At 42.2% G+C, this 27868-nt stretch overlaps 1 protein-coding gene and 1 long non-coding RNA gene across 9 annotated transcripts in view; one reads left to right on the forward strand and one right to left on the reverse strand.

The window, feature by feature from the left end:
* The window catches only part of LOC106589006 (RNA binding protein fox-1 homolog 2), a 33652-nt gene extending 17085 nt beyond the window's left edge, over positions 1-16567 (forward strand). For 2 of the 8 annotated variants that reach the window (XM_045691128.1, XM_045691132.1), the window contains 10 exons: positions 53-214; positions 556-609; positions 795-887; positions 7921-8011; positions 8180-8263; positions 10218-10389; positions 10790-10832; positions 12714-12805; positions 12988-13069; positions 13225-16567. In XM_045691128.1, coding sequence (XP_045547084.1) covers positions 53-214; positions 556-609; positions 795-887; positions 7921-8011; positions 8180-8263; positions 10218-10389; positions 10790-10832; positions 12714-12805; positions 12988-13069; positions 13225-13269 — 918 coding nt within the window. In that variant the 3' untranslated portion in view covers positions 13270-16567. Of the gene's footprint in view, positions 1-52; positions 215-555; positions 610-794; positions 888-7920; positions 8012-8179; positions 8264-10217; positions 10390-10789; positions 10833-11263; positions 11301-12713; positions 12806-12987; positions 13070-13224 lie in introns of all 8 variants that reach the window. The other 6 variants (XR_006757933.1, XR_006757935.1, XM_045691129.1 and 3 more) reach the window with 6 other exon arrangements.
* A 1608-nt stretch (positions 16568-18175) lies between these two features.
* LOC123725623 (uncharacterized) lies at positions 18176-21404 on the reverse strand. The gene is made up of 3 exons (XR_006758162.1): positions 21343-21404; positions 19036-19141; positions 18176-18824 (listed from the first exon to the last, which is right to left on the reverse strand). It is a non-coding gene; the product is annotated as an uncharacterized lncRNA (long non-coding RNA).
* Between the last annotated feature and the right edge of the window lie 6464 nt (positions 21405-27868).

A 27868-nucleotide genomic window follows, 5' to 3' on the forward strand; every position in this document is an offset into this window, starting at 1 on the left:
GTCTATTAAATCCCTACTTTCTCTCTTTCTCGCTCTCTCTTTCTCACATCAGTCAGATGTGTCGTCACAGATTGATACCCAGTTGGTGGGTACAGGAGGAGGTGGTGGCGGGGGGTCCGTAGGGGACGACTCAGAGAAGGGGACCCCCAAACGCCTCCACGTCTCCAACATTCCCTTCCGCTTCAGAGACCCTGACCTCCGGCAGATGTTTGGGGTACGAGACCAGGAATTTTGTCCTTTTCCCCATCCCCAACCCTGACATTTTAGATTAGTTAGAGATTTAAAGGAGCAATCTGTGATTGCTACATCCATTTTAGGACTTTTTAAATTAGTGTTTTAGTAAAGCTTCCTTAACATGGAGCAGGAAAAAGAGCAGAGAATTAAGAGAGGCACTAAGAGGAATAGAACTGATCATTAAAAAGTACAGCATGATTTGTGCTTGTTTATATGTCGCGTACAATACTGACGCCTTGTGTTCAATTTCTGTATTTCATTTTCAATGCAGTAGTTTGCAGTGCCATGCTTATTGACGCTGCCCCCTCCTTTTTTCACCAGCAATTTGGAAAGATCCTCGACGTAGAGATCATATTCAACGAGAGAGGATCGAAGGTATGACATGTACACATCAAAATACCAAACCTGTTCATTTTAAGTGGCATTACATAATACTCTGCACAGAATGGACATAGCTTACGCATATTTCTTCATCTCCCTTATCCTTCTCTTATATTCCAACCCTCTCATTTTCTCTCCATCCCCTTCTCTTTCCATCCTAAACCCCATTCCCTCCCTAGGGTTTTGGCTTTGTGACGTTTGAGACGAGCGCGGACGCTGAGAAGGCCAGAGCCGCTCTCCACGGAACTCTGGTGGAAGGACGCAAGGTTGAGGTAATTTACCCTCCAAGAGCGGTGGCCATTTTGTTTTTCGTCTTTGTCCCATGTTCAGCAGTGAAATGAGGTCCGGTTGGCTTAGTATGCTCCTCCATCTCCAGTTGAACTGTCTCAAATGGTTTCGGGGAGTGTGTTTGTGTTTAGTGTTATAATAACCCCCTTCCAGCATGGTGCGGTGGTGCCTCACAGAAAGATTGATGCGCACAATGTCTTGGGTTTTACATAATGTCCTGTTTCGTGCACTGGCCATTTGCACGTTTTGATCTTCAGCTTTATGGGTCTGCCTGGATTGCAAAGCATGCTGGGTGGTTTGGCAACAAAATGGTCTGGGAACAGTGTTTTCACATGAAACCTTTACACACTGTGCCTCTGGGCGCTGCTTATGACACAGCATGCAAGAGGGAGTATCTTGTTTTCTCTGCTGCACCCCTTCTTTATATCCATCATCACTTCCACGATCAGAATCCGGGCTTTATTGGTGTTCACTATTTTAGAGGGGACGTCTCCCTCTCCTCTCTTCCTTATTTTCTTCTTCTGACAAACAACCATGCTTGCTTGTGTTTGTGAGAGATTCTCTTGCATGGGCTACCAATCGTGTTTCAGAAGACCGGTCAGGTGATGTGATGTCATAAAAGATTGCCGCCTTTTCTTTACCCTACATTCAGATACCTGTGTGCTTCATTGTGAGTCAGTGCACAGTATTGAAGTAGTTTGATTACGTTGCTGTATGTTGACATTGCTGCATGCATTAGGTGTTGGCAGGTGCAGGTGTTGGTATGAGACTGCCCTGAGGGAGTGTGGTGGTGAAGTGTTTGATCTGCTGCTTATAGATTCACTGGTGATTTTTGGGGGTCTATATATCACTCATTAAATAAAGGCAACCCACAGCTCATACCCTCACTTGCATCCCCCTTTTCCAAGAGTAATACCTGGTGTAATGGGAATGAGTTTCGCTGCGATGCCTCTGTTTCTCTTTGTCAGCATGACTTGGAAGATCTTGGAAGGAAAACACCTCATGCTCTGCCATCGCTTTGGCTCTTGGTTTTAGATCCATGCTTTATTTTGAGCTCTTCTGCATGCTCTCAACTGTTATGCACTCCTCTGTTGTGTGAATGTGGGCCTAAACGTGTGGGTGAGAAAGAGAAATACAGGGGGAGAGAGAGAGATGGAGAGAGTGAAGAGTGACGATGATACGGCTGTCTTCCTCTCCTTTCCCCCCTTTTCTGTTCTGCTCCATCTCTTTCTCCACTCTTTCTCTATCTTCATGCCGGTCAGTCTGTCTATCCTTGTTTGTCTCTCTCCCCTTATATCAACCTGTGTTTGTTTGTGACCCTCCAACTGTCCATATTAGGCTTGGGCAGTATCCAGATTTTCATACCGTCCTACCTGCCATCCCATGATTTACGGTATTACCGGCATAGCACACAAGGGGCACTAAAAACGCCAAAAAAAGGCCATTGGGCGTCTATTACTAGAATGCTAACAACAAACTAATTGCAAAGACCGGCAAATCCAGCTCATAAAGTTATACAGTCATAGCTCGTAGCTACCGAATGTCATTTTCGTTGCGTGTGGACTTGTACAAGCGAAGGTGAACGAGAGACATTGACCAAATGAACAAAGTTGTGATGCATGCTTTTCTGAAAGAAGATCCAGCATGTGTACATCCAGCAGAGGTGAGAAGAACGGAGGAAAACAAAAATGCCAGCTGTACAGATGACTAACCAAGAGCTCTTTGACTTCTCACACACGGCAGAAAGCCGTTATAAGATATCTGATGGCAAACATGGATATCATAAGGTGAATGCACCAATTTGTAAGTCACTCTGGATAAGAGCATCTGCTAAATGACGTAAATGTAAACATTTCGTAGTGAATTGTATGAGTGCAACTTCATCACCTCGTGCGGCACACAACAGTGACTGGCCGATAGATATACAACGCTATGGTCTCACCAGCTCCAGCTGTCTCCTGTTGTGCCATTTACCAGAGGTGGGACCAAGTCATTGTTTTACAAGTCACAAGTAAGTCTCAAGTCTTAGCACTCAAGTCCCAAGTCAAAACAGGCAAGTCCAAGTCAAGACCGTCAAGTCTCAAGTCTTTAACTTTGAATTTCGTGTCCTAAACAAGTCATAATGTGCTCTTCACCAAATGTAATACCATTTCATATTTTTAACAAGAGCAATAGTTAGTGTATTACATTTACGCAAATCATGAATGCTTTTAAAAATATCTATATTTATTACTTTCCAAATAAATGTTATATTTCCATGCAAATACATGGGTAGCCCCCCCCCCCCCCCCCCTCCCAATAATGATCGACTATCGAGGATTGCTTTCGGGCGATGTAGGCTTGTACACAATCGCCCAACCACAATCGCCCAACCTTGTTTTAGGAACATCAGGCAGGATGTAGGCTACCAACTGCCTAGCCAGTTGTAGCTCAATCTTAGGTGTAATGATCACGTTCCTGCTCTGACTGACTGTGTGGAGGCTCATTGATTTAATGTTACGCTAGCCTACATGATACACTAGTAAAGTAATAAAATATATAGCTGTCGGATATATTATCCACGACTTTACCGTTCTTTGTGCAGCTTCAAATGTCGAACAAAGTAGGAAATTGTTGCGCCTCCGTCTGTAATTTTCTTCCCGCATGTTTTGCAAGTTGCAATCAGTTTTTTTTTTTGATACAGTGCCGTCATCATCTTTCCAAGGGCTCAATCTGAATTCACCCGCCGACATTCCTCTGCACTGCCACGCACAACTTTTTCTCAGCTGGCACAATTTGATTGGCTGCTGTCCGATTCAAACTGTAATCCGTTAAAAGAAGAGTTGATGCGCTGCACATTTTTTTTAATAGCATCCATTTTTAATATTTGGGCTTGGGGAGGGTATCGAGTCAGGTCGAGTCATAAGGCTCAAGTCCAAGTCAAGTCACGAGTCATTGGTGTTGAAGTCAAAGTCGAGTTGCAGGTCATCATATTTGTGACTCGAGTCTGACTCGAGTCCAAGTCATGTGACTCAAGTTCACACCCCTGCCATTTACAAACAAACACTTGACTGGCTCAACTGTTCTGGGGAACTGCGGTAAACTTCAGAATGTAAAATAATGTGACCGGTGAAATGAAGAACGCGATCTGCTTTATCGCCGAACGTATTGCACAAGTTGACTGCAGGTATTAACTTAAAGTTACTACAAATATTCAAATTTATTGAAAAAATAAAAATAAATAATTTTGAGAGTATTGAAAAAAACATCCTGTGGCTTTTTCCAAATACCCTAGTATACGGTATAAATGGTATACTGCCCAAGCCTAGTCGATATACCTCTCTCTCCGTCTGTCCATTCTCCTTTTTAAGTGTACTCAAATAGAGTATTTTGTTATGTGCAGTGTTGGGTTTTTTACCCAAAAAAAACGTATTACCTATTACTTCTTTCAACATTAATGAATGACTTTACTTATTACTCCCTCGGAAAAGTAATTCGTTTCACTACTCTTTATTACTTTTGTGTTACACCCCAAAACGTTGCGCTTCCTCACTCAATGTAAACAATGTCAACGTTACCCTACATAGGCCTATGCACCAACACAATTAGCCTAATAATGGCAGACACAATATCTACTGCGGATAAGGGCAGCATTTCCTCTACTACATACCCAGCTACAAGCTGGTTCAGCTCCTGTCCTCCTGAACCATTAGAATCAAACCTTGGTTGTTTGGATGAGGTAGGCCCACAGTCATCTTCAGCAGCAGTGTCTGGTGTTTCTCACCTGAGCAGAGTTGACCTTTTACTGTGTTATTCTTGTCATCTTGTCCTACCAAATTAAAGTAATGGGAGTACTTCCACGCTGGGAAAGTAAGTGTTTTAGACGCTTCTGCCATTTTTCCATCGCCCTCACTTAAGCAGTTAGTAGTAGTGTGTGCAGGCAAAACAGGAACTTGGTGAGAGGACATATTTTTTTTATTTTATATATATTGCGCCAACAGAGGGAATAATAATCTCGCACATTAATTTGGATCAATAAATGTAATAGGAAGGGAATGATAACAAAAATAACTGTAATATTATTACTCCAATTTGAACAGTAACTCCGATATATTACTCGTTATCACAAAAAGTATTATTACTGTAGCACGTTACTTTGTAAGGCGTTACCCCCAACACTGGTGATGTGTTGAAAAGTTGTTAGAATATCAGTGAAGGCTGGGCAGTGACTTCTCCCTGACCCATAGGCTTCTAGATTGATCCCTCAACTGTCCCTCTCTGTCTCCCATATGTGTATGGCTGTATCTGCTCATTTGTATTGGGTATTTGTAGTAGTTACATCAATAGAGGTCAGCTTTATGTCAAAAGGTGACCAATCACCTGTGACATCACTTCATGACATCACTTCCTCTGTGTACCTCAGGGTGGGGGTGGTTGCTTTTCATCACCTCATTGGTTGTTTTTGTTTTGGTTAATTTCTTATTATATTTTCTCTATTTCCCCCTGATGATTTCTGTGTTGTTGTTGTCAGTCTCCACGGTAACCGCTCGCGTGTCCTCACACCGTTTCCCCAGCAATGGTAAGTTGTGTACACATGGCATCATTTTTGAATGACCCCCCACCCCCCATCCGCCAAATAAAGATAAAGTGCACCCTACACACAAAAAAAATACAATAAAAGTGTCCTTGACCCGGCAGGGTTTGATCGAAAGGATCTGATTGGCTAATCCTGTGATTGATTGTGGAGCTGGCGAATAAAATGCCGATTAGAAAAACCAATGGCATTTGACCGCATGGCCTTCCAGACTCTTTCTGTAACATTAAGATAACCTGATATAAAACGCATCTGCAAGCGCAACTGATTACCACTTTATGCATTAATTCCATTCACCACTCTAACTGCATTCAAACATTAATTCTAGAGCTATTTACTCCCTGCATGGTTGACTATCTCTTGTCGTCTGTATCATATAGTGCCACTGTCATCTCTATGTTATGTATTAGCTACCTTTCTTTAGTGAATACCAAACGGTAGATTGCTTTGATTCAATAGCATTTTGTTTGGTACACTAGTAGTGGATTGGCATGATACAGCATGATTGCGTTGTTGTAGAAGTCAGTCTTGGTAACTAGACAGTAGGTTTTGTGCGCTGGCTGTAGTTGTCGATGTAGAAGGTCGAAGGGCAGAGAGTAGTCTATTCTTCACATTAAAACGAAGGTAAAATGACACTTTGTACAAGCTAAGGATATGCAACTGATATAGAGTACATAAACTACTTCAAACTAGTTACCAATGGAGACCACCGCTAGAGAGAAGATCATCTTGAAACCATCATCAGTATCACATCTGACTCTCAATAGGATTGTAATTAATTGGATTATGTGCCCAGACTTTTATTTTGTTCATGAAGAGTTTCTTTTTTTAAATGTTGCGCAATGGTTTGGTTTTGGATGGTGTGTTTTATATTGGTGTCTGCTTCTAGTTATTTGTAGTGCGACACTGAGTTGCAATGCCTGACAGTGTTTCACGGTCATGGTTTGATTTGGTTTTTGAGGAATGACATTTGCATCCCCCCATCCTCTATCTCTTTATTCTGTCCTCTCTCTCCCTGTCTGTCTCATCCCTCTTTCTATCCCAGCTCATGTATTGGATCTTATATGTAGGCAAACGGTTAGACGTTTTTTTCTTTGTTTTGATTCGTTTGTTCCGCATCTTGGTATTTGTTTTTTGTTCATGAGAAAAATAATTTTTGCATTTCTTTCTCTCTCACTCTCTCTTTACCTCCCATCATTTATGTGTTCCCATGTCTTTTAATGTGGACTGGCTATTCTTCCTGCATCCCGCTCTCTCTTCTCCCCCTCTCTGTATGATGTGTGTGACTTGATTGGGAGGGCTGCCAGAATGTTTTGATTGGTCTATATATACTGCATCTGATGCTTGCTGATTGGCTGGTTTGGCTCACCTTCTGGTCATGTGATGCGCTCTTGATTGACTGGCTGCGTGTAATCTGTGTATGATCTGTTCAAGTGATGAAACGTTTTGCATCGTGTTCAACAGAAGCTTACTTCACCCTCTCTTTTCCCTCTTTTTAAAGGTAGCAATGCCTGGAATGGTCTTGGATGTCTTTTGAATGCCTTAATCTGAAGTGTTTTTTTATTTTTTATTTTTGTTCAGTCTGTGTGTGTCAATGGTTAAGTTATTGTGAATACTCACAAATTCCTAGTTTTTTTTCCTTCAAAAGAACGCATGTATCAATCAATTACCATCACTTTACATCAGAAAAATGAACCTCATATCCAATGTTAACACTACTGTCACTTTTTCAATTCATACGACTCAGTAGCAGATAAATGTTGACAAGTACAAACATTTTTTTTTTTTTACTAATCTCATTTTATTTGCGTTTAGTTACATATGTATTAATAATCTGAGTTAGTAAAGTCATAGCCAGTTCTTAAGTGTATTGACACACTCATATTTCAAATATCTAGGGCCTATTTGTTCCAGTAGTACTGAAGGTTATGTTGGGGCCTGTACTGTGTGGTTTGGTATAGAAATAGAATGACTAGAACGGGTGTCCCCATTCAAGTCAGTGATGGCATAATGGGTGGACTGTTGGCCATTGCGTGTGTACCCATAAGACCAAAGCAGTAAGTAAATGCAGGAAGTGTACCCATCAATCTGTGCTGTGATTTTAAACAATTAAAAAAAAAATGGCATTACAAAAAATACAGTACATTCAATTGCATGAGCCACATCACAACATCAGTTAGCATTATTTGAATGAACTGTCTACAATATCATGGAAATTATTACATCACAGTACCAGGCAGATATTGTGAGTGTACCCCTGATTTTAACAGTCAGTTTTCCAGGGTTAGAGGTTCCAAGCCTGTTCTATTCATTCTATTTCTATGGGTTTTGGTATACAGGAGGAGCCCATGTTGTTTGTGCATGGAGCAGGCGTGTTTGTCCCTCAGGTCCGGTGTGACCCCTCGTCGTGTTGTCTTGACCTCTGACCTTTCTCTGACACCCAGGTCAACAATGCCACAGCCAGGGTGATGACCAATAAGAAAATGGTCACCCCATATTCTAATGGAGGAGAGGGGCTCGCCGCTATACCTTATGGTAAAGATAATATTGCTGGTTATAACTACTGAATATGACCAATACGATAGTAGCAATGTAGTTCCTGTGTAGTTGCATGTGATCAGTGTAATTGCATAGTATGTTTAACTTGTTGAGATGTTGTGTTACTCATATTTCTTATCCTCTTTTTCCTCAAATTTACATTAGGGCTACTAAATGCCAACTCCCCTACAGCCGGGTGGAAGTTGAGTCCAATGGTTGGAGCCATGTACAGTCCAGAGCTCTATACAGGTGAGATGCTAACATTGTTAGACTAATTTCATCAACACAGCTGATGCTATGAGATGCTAACATTGTTAGCTTAAGTCTTCATTTCATCGGTATAGGTGAGATGCTAACATTGTTAGCTTACAGTGTCTACGGAAAGTATTCAGACCTCTTGACTTTTTCCACATTTTGTTACGTTGAAGCCTCATTCTAAAATTGATTAAAAATCCAGCAATCTATGCACAATACCCCATAATAACATGACAATACCCCATAATAACAAAGGAAAACAGGTTGTTAGAATTTTCTGCAAATGTATTAAAAATAAAATATTGAAATACCTTATTTACATAAGTATTCAGACCCTTTGCTATGAGACTCAAAATTGAGCTCAGGTGCATCCTGTTTCCATTTATCATCTTAGAGATGTTTCTACAACTTGATTGGAGTCCAACTGTGGCAATTTCAATTGATTGGACATGATTTGGAAAGGCACACACCTGTCTATATAAGGTCCCACAGTTGACAGTGCATATCAGAGCAAAAACCAAATCATGAGGTCGACACAATTGTCAGTAGAGCTCCGAGACAGGATTGTGTCAAGGCATAGATCTGGGGAAGGGTATGAAAAAATGTCTGCAGCAATGAATGAACTCAGTGGCCTCCATCATTCTTAACCGGAAGAAGTTTGATCCACCAAGACTCTTTATAGAGCTGGCCGCCGGCCAAACTCAGCAAATCGGGGGAGAAGGGCCTTGGTCAGGGAGGTGACCAAGAACCCAATGGTCACTCTGACATAGCTCCAGAGTTCCTCTGTAGAGATGGGAGAACCTTCCAGAAGGACAACCATCTTTGCATCACACCACCCATCAGGCCTTTATGATAGAGTGGCCAGACGAAAGCCACTCTTCAGTAAAAGGCACATAACAGCCCGCTTGGAGTTTGCCAAAAGGCACCTAACGACTCTCAGACCCTGAGAAACAAGATTCTCTGGTCTGATGAAACCAATATTGAACTCTTTGGCTTGAATGCCAAACATCACGTCTGGAGGAAACCTGGCACCATCCCTACGGTGAAGCATGGTGGTGGCATCATGCTGTGGGGATGTTTTTCAGCGGCAGGGACTGTGAGACTAGCCAGGATCAAGGGAAAGATGAACAGAGCAAAGTACAGAGAGATCCTTGATGAAAACTTGCTCCAGAGCGCTCAGGACCTCCGATTGGGACGAAGGTTCACCTTCCAACCGGACAACGATCCTAAGCACACAGCCAAGACAACTCAGGAGTGGCTTTGGGACAAGTCTCTGAATGTCATTGAGTGGCCCAGCCAGAGCCTGGACTTGGGCCCAATCGAATATCTCTGGAGAGACCTGAAAATGGCTGTGCAGCAACGCTCCCCATCCAACCTGACAGAGCTTGAGAGCATCTGCAGAGAAGAATGGGAAAACTCCACAAATACAGGTGTGCCAAGCTTGTAGCGTCGTACCCAAGAAGACTTGATGCTGTAATCACTGCCAAAGGTGCTTTAGCAAAGTACTGAGTAAAGGGTCTGAATACTTATGTAAATTTCATTATTTCAGCAAACAAACCTGTTTTTGCTTTGCCATTATTGAGTATTGTGTAGATTGATGAGGGGGATAAAACTATTTAATACTTTTTAGAATAAGGCTGTAACGTAACAAAATGTGGAACAAGTCAAGGGGTCTGAATACTTTCCGAAGGCACTGTAAGTCCTCATTTCATCAGTGTAGGTGAGATGCTAACATTATCTTAAATCCTAATTTCATCGGAGTAGGAGATTGGTGAGATGTTGATATGACTAGCTTTAGCCCATATGTATTCCTTTATTAGGACACGTCACCCCACAATGGATCTCCATCATAATCAACATAGCCTATTTCCCTTTTCTGTAGACTGTTATTTTCTGTAGACTGTTCTTTTGTGTAGACTAACTCTTTGTTATTTTTTGCCTCTCTCTGATTTCTCTGGCCTGTCTCTCTCAGTCCCTGGTTTCCCGTACCCTGCGGCGGCTGCACAGGCTGCCACAGCGGCAGCGACCTTTAGGGGCGCCCACCTCCGGGGTCGTGGCCGGCCGGTCTACAGTGCTGTCAGGGCAGCCCTACCCCAGCAAGCTATACCTACATACCCAGGGTAGGTGTTACTCAATAAAACACACACACACACACACACTTTTACTGCATGGTGTGATATAACAAATACACTAGAATTAATTGCGTTAGTTTGGTGCTGCACTGAAATACCATTTCTTTGTATGAACATGAGATAATATTGCGGTCTACTGCACAGTGGTCACAATCACTCCAATATGACTTGTAGGGCTATGATTGGCCAAACAAGAGAAGTGGTATTTTATCTCGCATGTTGCACGTGTGTGTATATTAATCACCCACCCCTTTTCTCTCTTCTTTCTGCTCCTCCTCACAACTTGTATTTCCTTCCACTCATCTATCACCATCCATCACTTCTCTTCTATCCATCTCCATCTCTCTTTTTCTTGTCTTTCCTCTCCTCCCCTCCTCCTCTCTCTCAGTGTGATGTATCAGGAAGGGTTTTACGGTGCAGCAGACCTCTATGTAAGTATACCTCTCTCCCCCGCTCTTTCTCTCTCATTCTCTCCTTTCCCCTCCCTCCGTCAGTGTGTGTGTGTGTGTGTGTGTGTGTGCATGGACCAAATCCACAGAGCTGTGTATATGTGGGTGATTGTGTAAACTTTACAATTTAACACACATTTTTTTTATTTTTTATTCATTCAATAATTTTCATTAGACAGATCAATAATAGCCGTTACACACACTGCACACATTTTGTTCTCGATTAATCATTATTGCTATATGAAGCGGTGCATGCCATGTGCAACGTCCAATCTTCCAGGATCTATACTACACGCCCTCATAGTGCAATACATTCATGAATAGACTGCTCTATGCATCGTTTGCCTGCGTGTGGAGTGTGATTGTGTGTGTGGTACCAGGTTGACCATAGCTGTTCTCTGTTCTCTCTGTAGAATAGTGTTTCAAGACATTAGTAGCAGATTGCCCCAGGTAGGGTCCCATCATCACGTCACTGTGTGATCAGCCAGTGTGCATCCATCCTATTACTATGCGTTCCACTGACTGACTGACTGCTACTGCTGCTACTGGTGTTTTATTGACCATCCCAGATTGAAATGCCTCTTTATTTCTGTTTCTATTACTAACTCACTGGATTCTGACATGGATGGAGTTGCAGAACGGGGGAGAAAGGGAATCGTTATAGCACGAATGACACTATTACCTTCTAAAGGAATTAGACATAACATGATGGACATTTTAAAGATTTGTTCAGTTAAAAAAAAAAAAATAGTACAATAAATCATATACACAGATAAAAACAATATAGGATTTTGCCACGATTCTTATGCAGTCTTTATAACGGCCACCCTGAGATATGAAGTATAGCCAAAATGAGAGGTACACTTTGCCAGTAATGGCTGACATGGTTTCTGAAAGTTGAGGCTGAGTAGCTTAAAGGCAGCTTACAGAGGATCTCCAGGATCTGAGGATCAACACAGGTCCACAGACTCTCAGGGACATGGATATTCATCTTAATGAGTCATTCTGACTCCTTCCCGGTATCTCCCTATATCTGTTCCACCTGTGGCATGCTAACTGAATCAATGTTGGCATGCAGACACACTTATACCCCTCTCCCCATTCTCCTGCTCTCTTCTCCTCTCTCTGTATCCTCCTCTTCCTATCCCCTCCCTAACGCCCCCCCCCACCCCAGCAGATGTGTGTGTTACTGAATACTGGGACTCGGTCCTGTACTGATCTGTAGGTTAGAATGCAGTGGTGTGTGTTGCCAAGGAGACAGCCTCCTCTGTTTTGAGTTTGGGGTGCATGCTCTCCGGCGTCAGTGATTGGTTGTGACCATGCGAGTGTGTATGTGTCCCCTCCCCCTTAATTGGATTGGCTGGCCGTCTTCTGTGTGTTCATCATCCGTTTTTCCACATTAAAGGAATAATGATCCTGATCACCTGTTTATTCATCCCCCTTTCTTTAACGGTGTGTTTTTGATGGGAAGGAGGAGATTTCACACCTGAGGTTATGCACACTTTCTCCCGTCTTTGTCTCTCCCTCCATCTCCAACAAAACATCAATTATCAGATTAATTGAATGAAGAAAAGTTGCAGCACACTTGATGCAGGGCCTATATTATTGCCACAAACTGAGGCCCTAGTTTTTTTTGATGGTCATGGAGGGAGACCAACACGGGGAAAAGGCCTCTGCTACATTCTCTGAATGCCATGTTGCACCAGATGACCTGTTGTTGCTGCTTGTGTTAGTCGCTCTCCTTTTTCTGCTGTTATAAATTAACAAAGCTTCACTATCATTAATTCCTGGGGTATTGTGTGAGGGAGTTGCTAAAAATCGACTAACAACCGTGTTCTCTCTGTCTGTCCCTTCCTTCTTTAGGGTGGCTATGCTGCGTATCGCTATGCTCAGCCGACTGCAGTAGCTAGTCCTGCAGGAGCAGCGGCTGCCGCAGCAGCTGCCTACAGTGATGGGTGAGTGATAGACACAATATATTACACAAAATAAAGCAGTAGCACACCGTACTATGACTATATATAGGTAACATATATTAACATATTCCAATTAAAAGTAGTGGGCCTACTTCACTTTTTATTCTGGAACATGTTTGGTTGCACAGCTGTGGGTTTGTAATGTACTAATCTCTGGTCTCCAGCTACGGACGGGTGTACACGACAGACCCTTACCACGCTGCACTAAACCCTGCCACAGCTGCAGCCTACGGTGTAGGAGCTATGGTAAGAACGCTTGTCTATTTACATTACTATCCACAACAAAGAAAATATCATAGAATTAGATTGTCCATTCTAGTAATTCTACTTCTATGGTAAAGATCTAGCCATTCACTAACCCACTAACTGCCATCTTACCTCCTCTCCTCTGTCTCTACCAGGCCACACTGTACAGGGGAGGCTACAGTAGATTTGCGCCCTACTAAAGATAACCACATTTCCCAGGAGCTCTCTCTCTCATCCTGTTTGAACAATCTATAAAAGTGCTCCCTCTGCTGTCCAGGATGGAGATTGCAACACGTTGACGCAAGTTTGTAGCCTACCATGGAAACATTTATATTTCAAAATCTCCTGCTGTCCACTCTTTCGCTTCAAACAAAAATAGGAATGCCGTTTTAAAGACTGGTGGAAAGCCTTGACAAAGAAAATAAAATTGAAAAAAAAAAAATTGTATATGAACCAAATGGCCGCTTGTTTCCATTGCACGGCTGTATTATAGTCCCCCTGTTTCTCCCTCTCGACACTCTCAGCAGCACAAGACACAGAATGGTCGCCCCCAGCTAGCGTACCTCCAGAGCCTATCATGTAACTGGTGTCCGGACCGTTAACTGAACACTGAGACAAACCCCCTACCACACGTATAACAGCCAAGGTGTAATGTGGCATGTACTATACACAATTCATACATCAAGAATGGAGGTGGAGCCTAGTTATGGAAGACAGAACTGTGACTGCTAGTGTCTGCATGTCTGTGGAGCCTGAATGAGCGAGAAACCACAGCAACCGAGCACCAAAAGCATTTTGGAACAGAAAGACAATTTGCAAACAGAATGGAGGATGTGACTCTGTTTCCTCTTGTGGGGTGAAGGAGTATATGAGAGGAAATGACATCATCATTGCAGAGAGAGAGAGGGATGGACTGATGTTTTTTTAACACTATTAGAAATTACTCACTTCAAACTGAGCAGTAAAAGGATTATCATAGCTGTTCCTTACCTCAAAGTTTTCTTAGTCCGTGAAAATGGCGAACCTTTAAAAATTTAATTGTTTCAATTATGCAAATTAGTTAGAGAGAAAAAAAGTTACCAAATTATTATTATTATTATTGATGATTTATAGCGTTGTCTTTATTGCGTTATTATTGTTAGTTTCAGTGGTTCTCTGAGCACACCTCTACACACATTTTCCACTTCCCTAGAAACGAGGTCTAGGGGCTAGGACTACAGTGTAGATAATATCTGTAAGCCATTCACTACAGTGGGCAACACTACACGTCCCCTCTACATAACACAATATTATACCAAACTAAACTTCCAGTGCACAACATCATATTCTCACAATACTTCAGTCTATACACATCACTCAGAACTATATAATATTTCATCACTACTATAGAGGTACCGGCTAGCTTTTTATTGCATTGTGAATGTTAGGCTTAGACATATATCACTGATATCATTGAAACAACCAGAACCTAGTGTCCTAGAATAAACTTATTCAGTTATGTTTCTTTGAAAAGTTATGATAAAGATGTATTATTTGGCTATATGATTGATTTCCCTAACTTGTTCTGTCTTTTAGAAGAGCAGGTAAACATCAAGTACAGTCTTCCTGAGAATAGCTACGTTGGTAATAGATAGTGAGATTCTGTCAACAGGCGTTGAAAGAGGGACACCATCAATATGAAAAATATTTAATGCAAAATACCATACTATTGTGCATATTTCTATATCCTTATACTCTATTTCCAAATGTGGTTGTTTTTGCCTTTTTTTTTGTTCCAAAGATTTGTAGAAAAGCACACTTTTAGTCATGTGTATGATAAATATATTATCGTTATTGTGGTTATTATTATAAGTGCTGTCTTTTTATTTGTTGCATTAGCTCTTGTTATATTTTTTCTATTGGTAAATGTTGTTGTTCCTCCTAAAGTAAGGTGACATTTTCATTTCCTCCATCAAGATTAGTTGAAATCTGATATTTTTTTCCTCCTGTGTTGTTTTCTTGGGCAGAGGGGAATGGGCTCTTTGGTAGTTTCAAAGAGGGAGGGAACCATAGGCTGATGTCATAGTGGCATACCTCTATCTAGTGTTCTATATCTATGGAGTGCAAAAAACGTGAACGCATGTAAAACTAAACTATCAAACACATTTTCTCAATGGAAGAAACGGGACTTTTTGGTCCAGACTGAAATAGGGTAATGGGGGTTGGCAAGCATTGGATTGAGTATTTCCCCCCAAAAATAGGGAAAAGCTGAAATGTTCAGGCCTCACAATTTATTCCAAGTCCAAAGTTTACAGGAGACAAGAATACCTTGGAATGAATGGTGGCCTGACAAGCACTTCTTCTGACCTGGTGAAGTAACCTAGTCACTTTGTCGTAGACAAAGACTCCTAACATTTCAGTGCTGAAATTAGTCGGTTGAGGTTTAAAATGGATGTGAAGAGCGTAGCACTCGTGTGCTGTCTAGGTTAAAGGGCATGCAGTTTTGAATGATCCAAGTATACAAAAGGTTGTAAGTGTTATCGTTTGGTTTGTACAATGGTAAATGTTTCAAAGCAGTTTTACAAAGAAAATGTTATCTTGGGCATGAACTAATTACTATGAAACAATATTTCAAAATGCTGCAGTCATTGTTTATTTTGAAATGTTTGCTCTATTTTTCATTTTATCTTCGGTTTTCTGGCTGTGTACCACTCTTCGCAGTGTGAACTTAATCTAAGACATCAACAGGGATCAAACTCTTCTTCTCTGGTCATTTGACTTTATTATCATGTATTGCAAAAGTGGACTGAAATATGAATAACAGAAAAGATACAGCCAAAGATAGTTATTTATGCCCTATTTCTATTGTTACCGAATTGAGAAATACAGAGCAAAGTGGATAAATGATTGACAACCTATTGAACCAATCAGCATGGGCAACTAGCATGATGTCGTTCTCCAGGAAGTAGAGTTTGAGACCCCTGACCTAACTGTTTTGCATGATTTTTCTGTCTTTTGAGATCAGACTCCAACAGCATTCGGTTGCAGTAGTCATCTTTTACCACTAAACCCCATTGAGAATGCTAGGCAGCTAGCCCTTTTTTTATGGTTAGGATGCTAGTGTAGCAAAGAAGAGCACAGTGCTGTTTGTCAAAGACTCAGGCCCAGTGATGGGCAAAACAAAATGGCCGCCACAACGAGGCAAGAACACAATGGCAACGTTCTAATTTCCATACCAGCATATTACTTTGAATTCATACCTTGATACAGTGCTTCATACTAAGTAGTATACTTGTGTGGATATTGGAACAGAGCCATGGAGTAGGCTCATTCCTTGTCATGTTTTTTTGGCTCCTTGTATTATATTATACAGTGAGGTGGTTTTTCTTAATCACTATAGGTTCCAAATGGAAGTGACTGTCCTTTTACGAATCTCTTCCCCTCCGTCATGTTTATCCCTTGGCTGCCATTATGCTATTTTGTTAGTGAATGTCCATATAAAATCTTTTATATAAAATATTTTGTTGTGGTTTGTGACTCATGTTATTTTGGTGTCCAATTTCAAATGAAATTAAATGAAATGAAATGTTATGTCACATGCGCCAAATACAACAGGTGTAGACCTTACAGGGAAATGCTGACTTACAAGCCCTTAACCAACAATGCAGTTTTAAGAACAATAAGTGTTAAGTAAAAAATAAAATAAACAAATAATTAAAGAGCAGCAGTAAAATAACAGGGGCTATATACCGGGGGTAGGGGTACAGAGCAATGTGCGAGGGCACCAGTTAATTTAGGTAATATATACATGTAGGTAGAGTTAAAGTGACAATGCATAGATAATAAACAGAGTAGCAGCAGTGTGAAAGGGGGGGGGGGGCAATGCAAATAGTCTGGGTAGCCATTTGATTAGCTGTTCAGGAGTCTTATGGCTTGGAGGTAGAAGCTCTTAAGAAGCCTTTTGGACCTAGACATGGCGCTCCGGTACCGCTTGTTCTCTCTGCTAACGCACAGCAGTCTATGACTAGGGTGGCTGGAGTCTTAACAATTTTTAGGGCCTTCCTCTGACACCGCCTGGTATAGAGGTCCTGGACGTCAGGTAGCTTGGTCCCAGTGATGTACTGGGCCGTACACACTACCCTCTGTAGTGCCTTGCGGTCGGAGGCTGAGCAGTTGTCATACCAGGCAATGATGCAACTAGTCAGGATGCTCTCGTTGTTGCAGCTGTAGAACCTTTGAGGATCTGAGGACCCATGCCTTTCAGTCTCCTGAGGGGGAGTAGGCTTTGTCGTGCCCACTTCACAACTGTCTTGGTGTGTTTGGACCATGATAGTTTGTTGGTGATGTGGACATCAAGGAACTTGAAGATCTCTACCTGTTCCACTACAGCCCCGTCGATGAGAATGGGGGAATGCTGGTCCTCCTTTTCCTGTAGTCCACAATCATCTCCTTTGTCTTGATCACGTTGAGGGAGAGGTTGTTATCCTGGCACCACATGGCCAGGTCTCTGACCTCCCTATAGGCTGTCTCATCGTTGTCGGTGATCAGGCCTACCACTGTTGTGTCATCGGCAAACTTAATGATGTTGGAGTCGTGCCTGGCCGTGCAGTCATGAGTGAACAGGGAGTACAGGAGGGGACTGAGCAATTTCTTATGTTGTCCTATGTTTTAATAATGTGTGTTTGATTCGCTGGCGGTTGTATTTTGTGTTATTGAGGATCCAAGATGATAAATGTACATTTTAATTGATTGCTTCTGATGAAGTATTGCCAAAGTACCAGGAGAAGTAGCTGTTTTTCAATTGGTTATTCTTCATATAATTCAAGAGGGTTCATATGTGATTGACACATTGCGAGGGTGATCAGCTCTCAAATGAACAGTGAAATTACACAGACATTTGACATTCACTGTAAAAAAAAAAAAAATGGATTGATTTTATTTTGTGCATAAATATATATTTCTGTATATAAAAAGTGCTTTCAAGGAGAGAGGGTGCAGGTTGAGAAAAAGGTCAGGTGAGAGGAGACCAACTATGGTTGAGATATAAACAACGGTTAATCAAACCCTCTTTAATAACATAAATTTAGTCCAGCTTCTCTCTCAGGAAATGCACCAGTGAAACTGTAGTAGTAGCGTCGAAGTAAGCTTCACTGACATGACCATTTATTTACCTACCAGACCACAAAAAGTGAATGCACGTCACTATTATACATTACATATCTTATTCATATAACTTGAGTGCCATTTGACTTCAGTTGTTAGGACATTGCTTAGCTGGTCGTTTACGTGAGATTTCTACAGGAGGACAGTGGCAGGAGGAGGTTTGTTCATATGTGTCTTCAGTTTAAAACTGGTGTGTGCATATTTCCCAAGTATCGCTGTGTGTTTGTGTGACTTCACCAATTCTCTCAGGGTCGGTGGTGCACCTGAGTACGCCCGGCTCTTAAACAACGAGCTGATGTCAAAGTGGAAGCGCCTTGTACAAGATGGCATAACAAAACAACAAGAATCAGTTCAGAGTACTGGAATCCCTGACCTCAGGGTCCAGAAAGGAGGAGGAGAGGGGGAGTGAAGGAAAGAGAAGTGGAGGGGGTGGTCGAGGGAAGGGAAGGGAAGGAGGGGTAGGGTGTCTAAACAATTCCGTATTTCGCCAGGTCACTGAGTTCCATGTCACCGAAAGCTTCCCATGGGCAGACCACTGTGATATCTGTGCCGAGACCCTCCATGCCGGGGATGTCGTCACCGAATCTGGTGGGAGAGGGAGAAGTTCCATGAGCTAAAGGGATAGAGACACAGCAGACGTGAGGGTTGTGGTGGTAATGTAAAGTTGAGTTAGAGAGAGAGATTTATTGAAGTGTGTGTTGGTACGGTATAAAAATAGTTGCATTTGATGTAAGGATGGATGCTTGTTATGTTAGTTGGCCTATTAGTTTTCATTGTTGTAGTAGTAGTTATATTTGTGTGTTCTAAGTGAGTTTCCAACTCACCCCTTCTGGCCAGGCTTGGGGGCCTTGCTCTTGAAGGTACGGGTAGTCCTCTGCTTGAATTTAGGGGGGGCCTTCTTTTCAGCGGCAGTTGCAATGTCTGCCATTTCTGTTGGTTACCGAGAGAGAGGAAAGAGAGTCAATAAAGTAGTTGGGAAATACTTAACTGAATAACAGTAGTAAATCCCATCAAGATCAGTCAGGGGTAGATTATCGGTTTCCTTAACTCCATCGGTTTTATCCTCAATCTGTCTTAATCCAAACCCCTATTACCCCCCCTCTCTATACCGTCGCACCCCAAGAGTGATAATCCCTCTAAAATACACCTGAGTGGTCTATGTTGATCCAATCATACCAGATTAGATTTGGCACCAACCCATACTGTACTAACCAAGGCCAAAATAGTACCAAAGCTACTTGTTATCGTTACGATCTGTAGTTCAGCTGAGGTCACTTCAACCAGAACATTGTGTATCTAGAAGGTTCTTCTAGACCTTTGAAACCACTAGTAGCCTATCCCAGTCTTCCCTTTCAACTGCACTCTATACAATGTATATTTCTATCATAGAATACATTGCACGCAGATGCTTTTGAGAGTTCATTGTCCATGCAAGCAATACTCTGCACCCAAACACGTTTTATTCCACCACTCCACCACTCACCACAATGTAGAAATGCATCCTGTACAGGTGAATGACATTCTGTTGTCAAGTCAACAGCCAATCAACATCTCTCCTACATCACATTCCACAGGTGCTCTACTGATCTGCATGTGTTCATTCTATAGTGTCCACAGGGTGCCTATTGGTCTGCTGACCTCCTAGTGTCCTGGTATTGCCTATTTGTCCGCTGGCTGCCTCCTATTGTCCTGGTATTGCCTATTGGTCTGCTGACCTCCTAGTGTCCTGGTATTGCCTATTGGTCTGCTGACCTCCTAGTGTCCTGGTATTGCCTATTGGTCTGCTGACCTCCTAGTGTCCTGGTATTGCCTATTGGTCTGCTGACCTCCTAGTGTCCTGGTATTGCCTATTGGTCTGCTGACCTCCTAGTGTCCTGGTATTGCCTATTGGTCTGCTGACCTCCTAGTGTCCTGGTATTGCCTATTGGTCTGCTGACCTCCTAGTGTCCTGGTATTGCCTATTTGTCCGCTGGCCGCCTCCTAGTGTCCTGGTATTGCATATTTGTCTGCTGATGTCCTGGTATTGCCTATTGGTCTGCTGGCCTCCTAGTGTCCTGGTATAGCCTATTGGTCTGCTGGTCTCCTCCTAGTGTCCTGGTATTGCCTATTTGTCCGCTGGTCTCCTTCTAGTGTCCTGGTATTGCCTATTGGTCTGCTGGTCTCCTCCTAGTGTCCTGCTATTACCTATTGGTCTGCTGGCCTCCTAGTGTCCTGTTATTGTCTATTGGTCTGCTGGCCTCCTAGTGTCCTGGTATAGCCTATTGGTCTGCTGGTCTCCTCCTAGTGTCCTGGTATTGCCTATTTGTCCGCTGGTCTCCTTCTAGTGTCCTGGTATTGCCTATTGGTCTGCTGGTCTCCTCCTAGTGTCCTGCTATTACCTATTGGTCTGCTGGCCTCCTAGTGTCCTGTTATTGTCTATTGGTCTGCTGGCCTCCTAGTGTCCTGTTATTGTCTATTGGTCTGCTAGTCTCCTCCTAGTGTGCTGGTATTGCCTATAGGTCAACTGGTCTCCTCCTAGTGTGCTGGTATTGCCTATTGGTCTACTGGTCTCGTCCTAGTGTCCTCCAGTACAATTCAATTCCCTGTCTATCAGTGTGTTGAATGAAAAGCTCTATTAGACTACAACCACTCAAAAAGTCCATTGTCTGTTATCCTGCTCTGCTCTCATCCTCAAGAGTTAGTTGTGTGAGCTGTCTCAAGTCTACAGCAGGAGGCTGCTGAGGTGAGGATGGCTCATAATAATGGCTGGAATGGAGTGACGGGAATGGTATCAAACACGAGAACCATGTGTTTGAGTTTGATATTTCATTTATTCCCTTCAAACTATGAGCCCGTCCTCCCCAATTAAGGTGACACCAACCTCCTGTGAAGTCTACAAAGGTCCTTCTCCAGAGCCAGCACTAAAGCAAGTGCATTGAACGCTACCCAGTCATTGACCATCAGCAATGGAGCACAATCTCAACAAGACAACTCCATGGAAACAGTGCAATCTTTCCAGCAAATTCTCTACACTCTAAAATGTTTTCTGCAATTGTCTAAGTCATTGAAGCCAAATGACCCTTACAGGGAATGCAATAAAGGTAACTAATGCTCAGAGCTGAGCGTAGCAGGACGCTGCAGTTTCATCCTACCTGTCTTTGCAGTCTGCAGTGAACAGTTCTCCGGGGTTGGGTTGATCCTACTGAGATCCTGCTGTATCTCTCTTCTTCCTCTCCGACTGTCCTCCCTTTTATACACCTCTGACCTAATCCCCTCTGACCTTTGCTCTGTCGCTCGCACACTCTCGCCCCCCCCATCCTTCCCACATCGCTCCGCCCCTACACATAGTGAGGGATCAAAAGAGTGAAGAGAGAGGTGTATTTTAAGATGGATTTGTGGAGGATATAGCCTGCATGTGGTTTTTGTGGGTATAGGTGCAAAACGTGCAGGTAATGTTGTTGTCAGTTGCCGTGTCAGAGGTGGGTCGTATGTTTTGGTATGGGGTATTCATAGTCAGGTTCAATCGGGGTCAACATCTGGGGACTTTGCATCTATGCACAAATGGATTCCTTTTAATGTTGCATTATGGCATAATTCACATATTTAAGTACAGATAAAGTGGTAAATAATGGTTTAATTATTTGAGTTGCAAGGATGTTTCATTGACTTTATCAGACTATATTGTGTATTGTATTTCATGCACTTAGTCAGCAATCAGTAATCAATTTATTGTTATGTTAGTATGTATGATCCAGTGCAATCTGAGAGACAGATTTTTATTCAAAGCCAAGACCTCTTGTTATGCTGAAGCAGCAACATTGTATTAGCTATGTGTGGTTATATATTGGCATGTAATAACAAATGCATTTTTTGCTTATATTTCTAGCTTATTTAAAATAAAATAAAAATCGAACTCTATTAGGACACTAGAAACTAGCTTGGTTAAAGAGAAAACAAACAAATGTGACCCTTAGGTCCCAGAGGTCAGAGTTAATCTCTGCAGGTAAACTGGAGGTAAACCCAGTGGCCAATGCATGACCGTGTGTACTGTGTGTCCTACTGGGTGTTTACTGGCCACCAGCCTGTCCCATGCTGCTAGCTGGCCTGACATAACATCCAGAGCATATTGTGAGTCCCCAATGTCACCCTATTCCCTACATAGTACACTACTTTTGACCAGATTCCTATGGGTAATGAAAAGGGTGCCATTTGGGATGCAGTGTATATATATATATATATATCCACTGTGGGCTACGTGCCTGCAGAGTTAAGGCCCTGTAATAGGCTTACACATGGCACCGACCACTATGAGTATGTACAGCAGTGTATAATGTCTTGGCATGTGTAGGCTGTTGTGTAATTGAATGAATGAACACACATTGGTAACCCTGATGTAAAGTAAGCTTTAGGTTGGTATTTATAGGGAGAGAGTGACTGTTTTAGTAGGGGTGAGAGGGTAGTGTATCAGTGGTCTGTAGTTGTTGCAAGGGCTAATTGTGTTAACTGCAGAGATACTAAGAGAAGAGTTTTTGTAGTCTTATTAAGGCCAGTTTTACGAAGTGTTTGCAACAAAAAAACAAAGCTAAAAAAACTTTATGTAGGATTTACACTTGGGCTCTATTCAATCTGTCTCACTGAAGTGTTACAGATTGTGTGATAGAAATGTAAAAGTAATTTCCGATTGAGCTGACGTATTCAGCTTTTACTGTGAACGCAGTCCCCGCTAATTTCATTCATGCTGTCATGCTGAACTTCCATGATACGGATTGAATAGAGCCATTCGTGTTTTATAATTTATTCCAACTTAATTTGACCTTTTTGTTTATTCCTCAATGTTGAATTCCCCTTTTGAAGAAACTGGTTCAAACGCTAAGGAAATCTGGGTCTAAATATTTAAAATGATGATATGAGGAATGAATCATACTTAGGATCTGTGTTTGCGTGAGATTTACTATGAATTGACCCATGAATTGAACCTAACCCAGCTGCCCTGTGAACATAGTCCTTGTTCTATTATGTGTTTTGGATGGAGTTGAGGAGTGACATTCTACTTCTGCCATACTTGTAATAAACTTATAAGAACCCATTAGCAACAATTAGAGAGCTGTTCCACTTATGTTGAGCCCCTCCCCATAATGTCCTCCATTAGCAAAAGACAAACGTAGGCCTAGACGAGGACTGGGAGGAGAATGTTTGTGTGTGGATGTTTTCTATTTCTGTGTGACATTTCATAAAACCTATACAACTCTCCGCTTTTTGGTTCGCTTTCAAATTTCCCAAATCATTTTTCATGGGAAACCTAAGTTGAAATTCAGAGTTTTTTGTTCAATGTTCCCTCTATCTATAGCTGATGCAATGGTTTCAGAGTGTGTCTTCTGAGGTTAAACAAAGGAATCATCCAATGTTATTTATTTCATTCTCTCTCGTAAATATACAATGCAATCGGAAAGTATTCAGACCCCTTCGCTTTTTCCACATTTTGTTACTTTACAGCCTTATTCTTAAATGGATTAAATGATTATTTTCCTCATCAATCTACACACAGTACCCCATAATGACGAAAACAGGTTTTACCTTATTTACATAAGTATTCAGACCCTTTGCTATGAGAATCGAAATTGAGCTCAGGTGTATCCTGTTTCAATTGATCATCATTGAGATGTTTATACAACTTGATTGGAATCCACCTGTTGTAAGAGAGTGCGTAACTGGAGGCAGGGAAGTCAGGCGCAGGAGAGCAAAACTGGGTAATCAACGGAGCAGTTTTATTCATAAAACCACCAGAAACCAGAACAACAAACAAATGGGTACAAAACCCGTCGCGCACCAGAGAAAATGTGCACATGCACTTACAATAAACCATTCCGCACTAAGACATGGGGGGAACAGAGGGTTAAATACACAACATGTAATGAGGGAAATGAGACCAGGTGTGTGGGAAGACAAGACAAAACAAAAGGAAAATGAAAAGTGGATCGATGATGGCTAGAAGACTGGCGACGCCGAGCGCCGCCCGAACAAGGAGAGGAACCGACTTCGGCGGAAGTTGCGACACCTGTGATAAATTCAATTGATTGGACATGATTTGGAAAGGCACACACCTGTCTATATAAGGTCCCACAGTTGACATGCATGTCAGAGCAAAAACCAAGCCATGCCCATTAGGTTGAAGGAATTATCTGTTGAGCTTCGAGGCATGATTGATCTGGGGAAGGGTACCAAAAAATGTCTGCATCATTGAAGATCCCCATGAACGAAGTGGCCTCCATCATTCTTAAATGGAAGAAGTTTGGAACCACCAAGACTCTTTCTTGCGCTGGCCACCAGGCCAAACTGAGAAATCGGGGGAGAAGGGCCTTGGTCAGGGAGGTGACCAAGAAACCGATGGTCACTCTGACAAAGCTCCAGAAGGAGAACCATCTCTGCAGTATGGTATGATGAAACCATTATTGAACACTTTGGCCTGAATGCCAAGCATCACGTCTGGAGGAAAGCTGGCACCATACCTACCGTGAAGCATGGTGGTGGAAGCATCATGCTGTGTGGATGTTTTTCAGTAGCAGGGTCTGGGAGACTAGTCAGGATCAAGGGAAAGATGAATGGAGCAAAGTACAGAGAGATTCTTGATGAAAACCTGCTCCAGAGCACTCAGGACCTCCGACTGGGGCGAAGGTTCACCTTCCAACAGGACACCGACCCTAAGCACACAGCCAAGACAACACAGGAGTGGCTTCAGGACAAGTCTATGAATGTCATTGAGTGGCCCAGCCAGAGCCCTTACTTGAACCCGATGGAACATCTCTGGAGAGACCTGAAAATAGCTGTGCAGCGACACTCCCCATCCAACCTGACAGTGCTTACAGGTGTGCAAAGCTTGTAGCGTCATACCCAAGAAGACTTGAGGCTGTACTTGCTGCTGAAGGTGCTTCAACAAAGTCCTGAGTAAAGGGTCTGAATACTTATGAAATGTGATATTTCAGTAAACAATATACATATAAATTTGAAAAAATTTAGAAAAACCTGTTTTTGTTTGTTATTATGGTGTATTGTGTGTAGAGTGATGATTTTTTGTTGTTGATTTAATCCATTTTAGAATAAGGCTGTAACATAACAAAATATGGAAAAAGTCAAGGGGTCTGAATACTTTCCGAATGCACTGTATATGTGTTAGACAACCAACTTTGTGTTAGGTCAGTTTGTTTATGGTCTTTACCTGTTCTTGCCGTCGTTGTTGTAATGCAATGAAACAAAACAGATACATTTCCAGCAACCTGCCCATAGCAACTCAATGTAATTTATTCATTGAAGGGTGTCTTCTAATGTCTTACATAATATTGTCTGCACAATCTCCATGTAGACTGGGGCCTTGTTGTGGAAATCAATGACTCCCTGGTTCTCGGGACTAGTTTTACAGACGAAGGATCTTAATTAGAACTTTCCTGCAATGTAGGGAATAAATAAATAAAAAATCCCCTTCGACATTTCAGACTTGATTTTCCCTTTTGAAAATTCTATCAACCGATACAAAAATGTCCATAAATTATAATCCACATAATAATTCACATTTCCTGTTGCTGCAGGATTGTTTTCCTGCTGTAGCAAACTGGCTCAAATTAAGGTCCTACATCTGTAATGAACACGATGGGAGACAGAGAGCTGGTTTCAAGCGCAGGGCGCAGCAGGTGTTTATTGCAAATACCACAGGAGGAGGCAGGTAGCTGGGTCCAGGGGCAGGGAGAAGTTCATACACAGGGGGTCCAAAAGGGCAACAGTACAGGGGAAAAGGCTAGTAATGTAGTCCAGGAGATCAGGCAATAGGTAGATAGGAAAAGGAAATCAGGCAGGGAATAGTCAAAAGGTGTCGTTAGTAATGCAGGCAAAAACGATCATACATTGGAGGAGTAACTCACAGGACACAGTGCTCCAAAAGACATGTGTCACAAAACAAACAATACCTCACAGTGATGGGGTGCAAAGAACTGAACTAAATAGTGTGTGATAATGACATACAGGTGAGTGAACAGGTGATCAGAATTCAGGTGATTGGGATCTGGAGAGGGAGCTGCATTCAGGGGATCTAGCTGTTTGAGAGTGTGAGCCGGAAAGTGGTCTGGAAAGTAAGCTGTGTTAAGGGGATCTACGTGTTTGAGGGTGTGAGTTGGAAGCAGACTTTACAACATCAAGTTTCAAGTTTTAATGTTACATGCACAAGTACATTGAAATGTCTTTCTTACAAACTCAAAGCCCAACAATGCAATAATCAATAACAATGTATTACAAAAAAGAATAGTAATAAGAATAAGAAATACGAAAAACGCTAAGTAAGCATTCTACAGTACCAGTTAAAAGTTTAGACACACCTACTCATTCAAGGGTTTTTCTTTATTTTTTTACTATTTTGTACATTGTAGAATAATAGTGAAGACATCAAAACTATGAAATATCACACATGGAATCATGTAGTAATTAAAAAAGTGTTAAACAAATCAAGATTCTTCAAAGTAGCCATCCTTTGCCTTGATGACAGCTTTGCACACTCTTGGCAATCTCTCAGCCAGCTTCACCTGGAATGCTTTTCCAAAAGTCTTGAAGGAGTTCCCACATATGCTGAGCACTTGTTGGCTGCTTTTCCTTCACTCTGCGGTCCAACTCATCCCAAACCATCTCAATTGGGTTGAGGTCGGGTGATTGTGGAGGCCAGGTCATCTGCTGCAGCACTCCATCACTCTCCTTCTTGGTCAAATAGCCCTTACACAGCCTGGAGGTGTGTTGGGCCATTGTCCTGTTGAAAAACAAATGATAGTTCCACTAAGCCCAAACCAGATGGGATGGCATATCGCTGCAGAATGCGGTGGTAGCCATGCTAGTTAAGTGTGCCTTGAATTCTAAATAAATCACAGACAGTGTCACCAGCAGAGCACCCCCACACCATCACACCTCCTCCTCCATGCTTCATGGTGGGAACCACACATGCGGAAATCATCAGTTCACCTACACTGCGTCTCACAAAGACGCAGCGGTTGGAACCAGAAATCGCTAATTTGGACTCATCAGACCAAAGGACAGATTTCCACCGGTCTAATGTCCATTGCTCGTGTTTCTTGGCCCAAGCACGTCTCTTCTTCTTATTGATGTCCTTTAGTAGTGGTTTCTTTGCAGCAATTTGACCATGAAGACCTGATTCACACAGTCTCCTCTGAACAATTGGTAATGAGATGTGTCTGTTATTTGAACTCTGTGGAGCATTATTTAGGCTGCAATTTCTGAGGCTGGTAACACTAATGAACTTATTCTCTGCAGCAGAGGTAACTCTGGGTCTTCCTTTCCTGTGGCCATCCTCATGAGAGCAAGTTTCATCATTGCGCTTGATAGTTTTTGTGACTGCACTTGAAGAAACTTTCAGTTCTTGAAATGTTCCGCATTGACTGACCTTCATATCTTAAAGTAATGATGGACTGTCTTTCTCTTCGCTTATTTGAGCTGTTCATAATATGGACTTGGTCATTTACCAAATAGGGCTATTTTATCTATACCACCCCTACCTTGTCACAACACAACTGATTGGCTCAAACACATTAAGAAGGAAATAAATTCCACATATTAACTTTTAACAAGGCACACCTGTTAATTGAAATGTATTCTAGGTGACTACCTCATGAAGCTAGTTGAGAGAATGCC

The sequence above is a fragment of the Salmo salar genome, chromosome ssa12 (genome assembly GCF_905237065.1).
Source record: "Salmo salar chromosome ssa12, Ssal_v3.1, whole genome shotgun sequence".
NCBI lineage: Eukaryota > Metazoa > Chordata > Actinopteri > Salmoniformes > Salmonidae > Salmo > Salmo salar.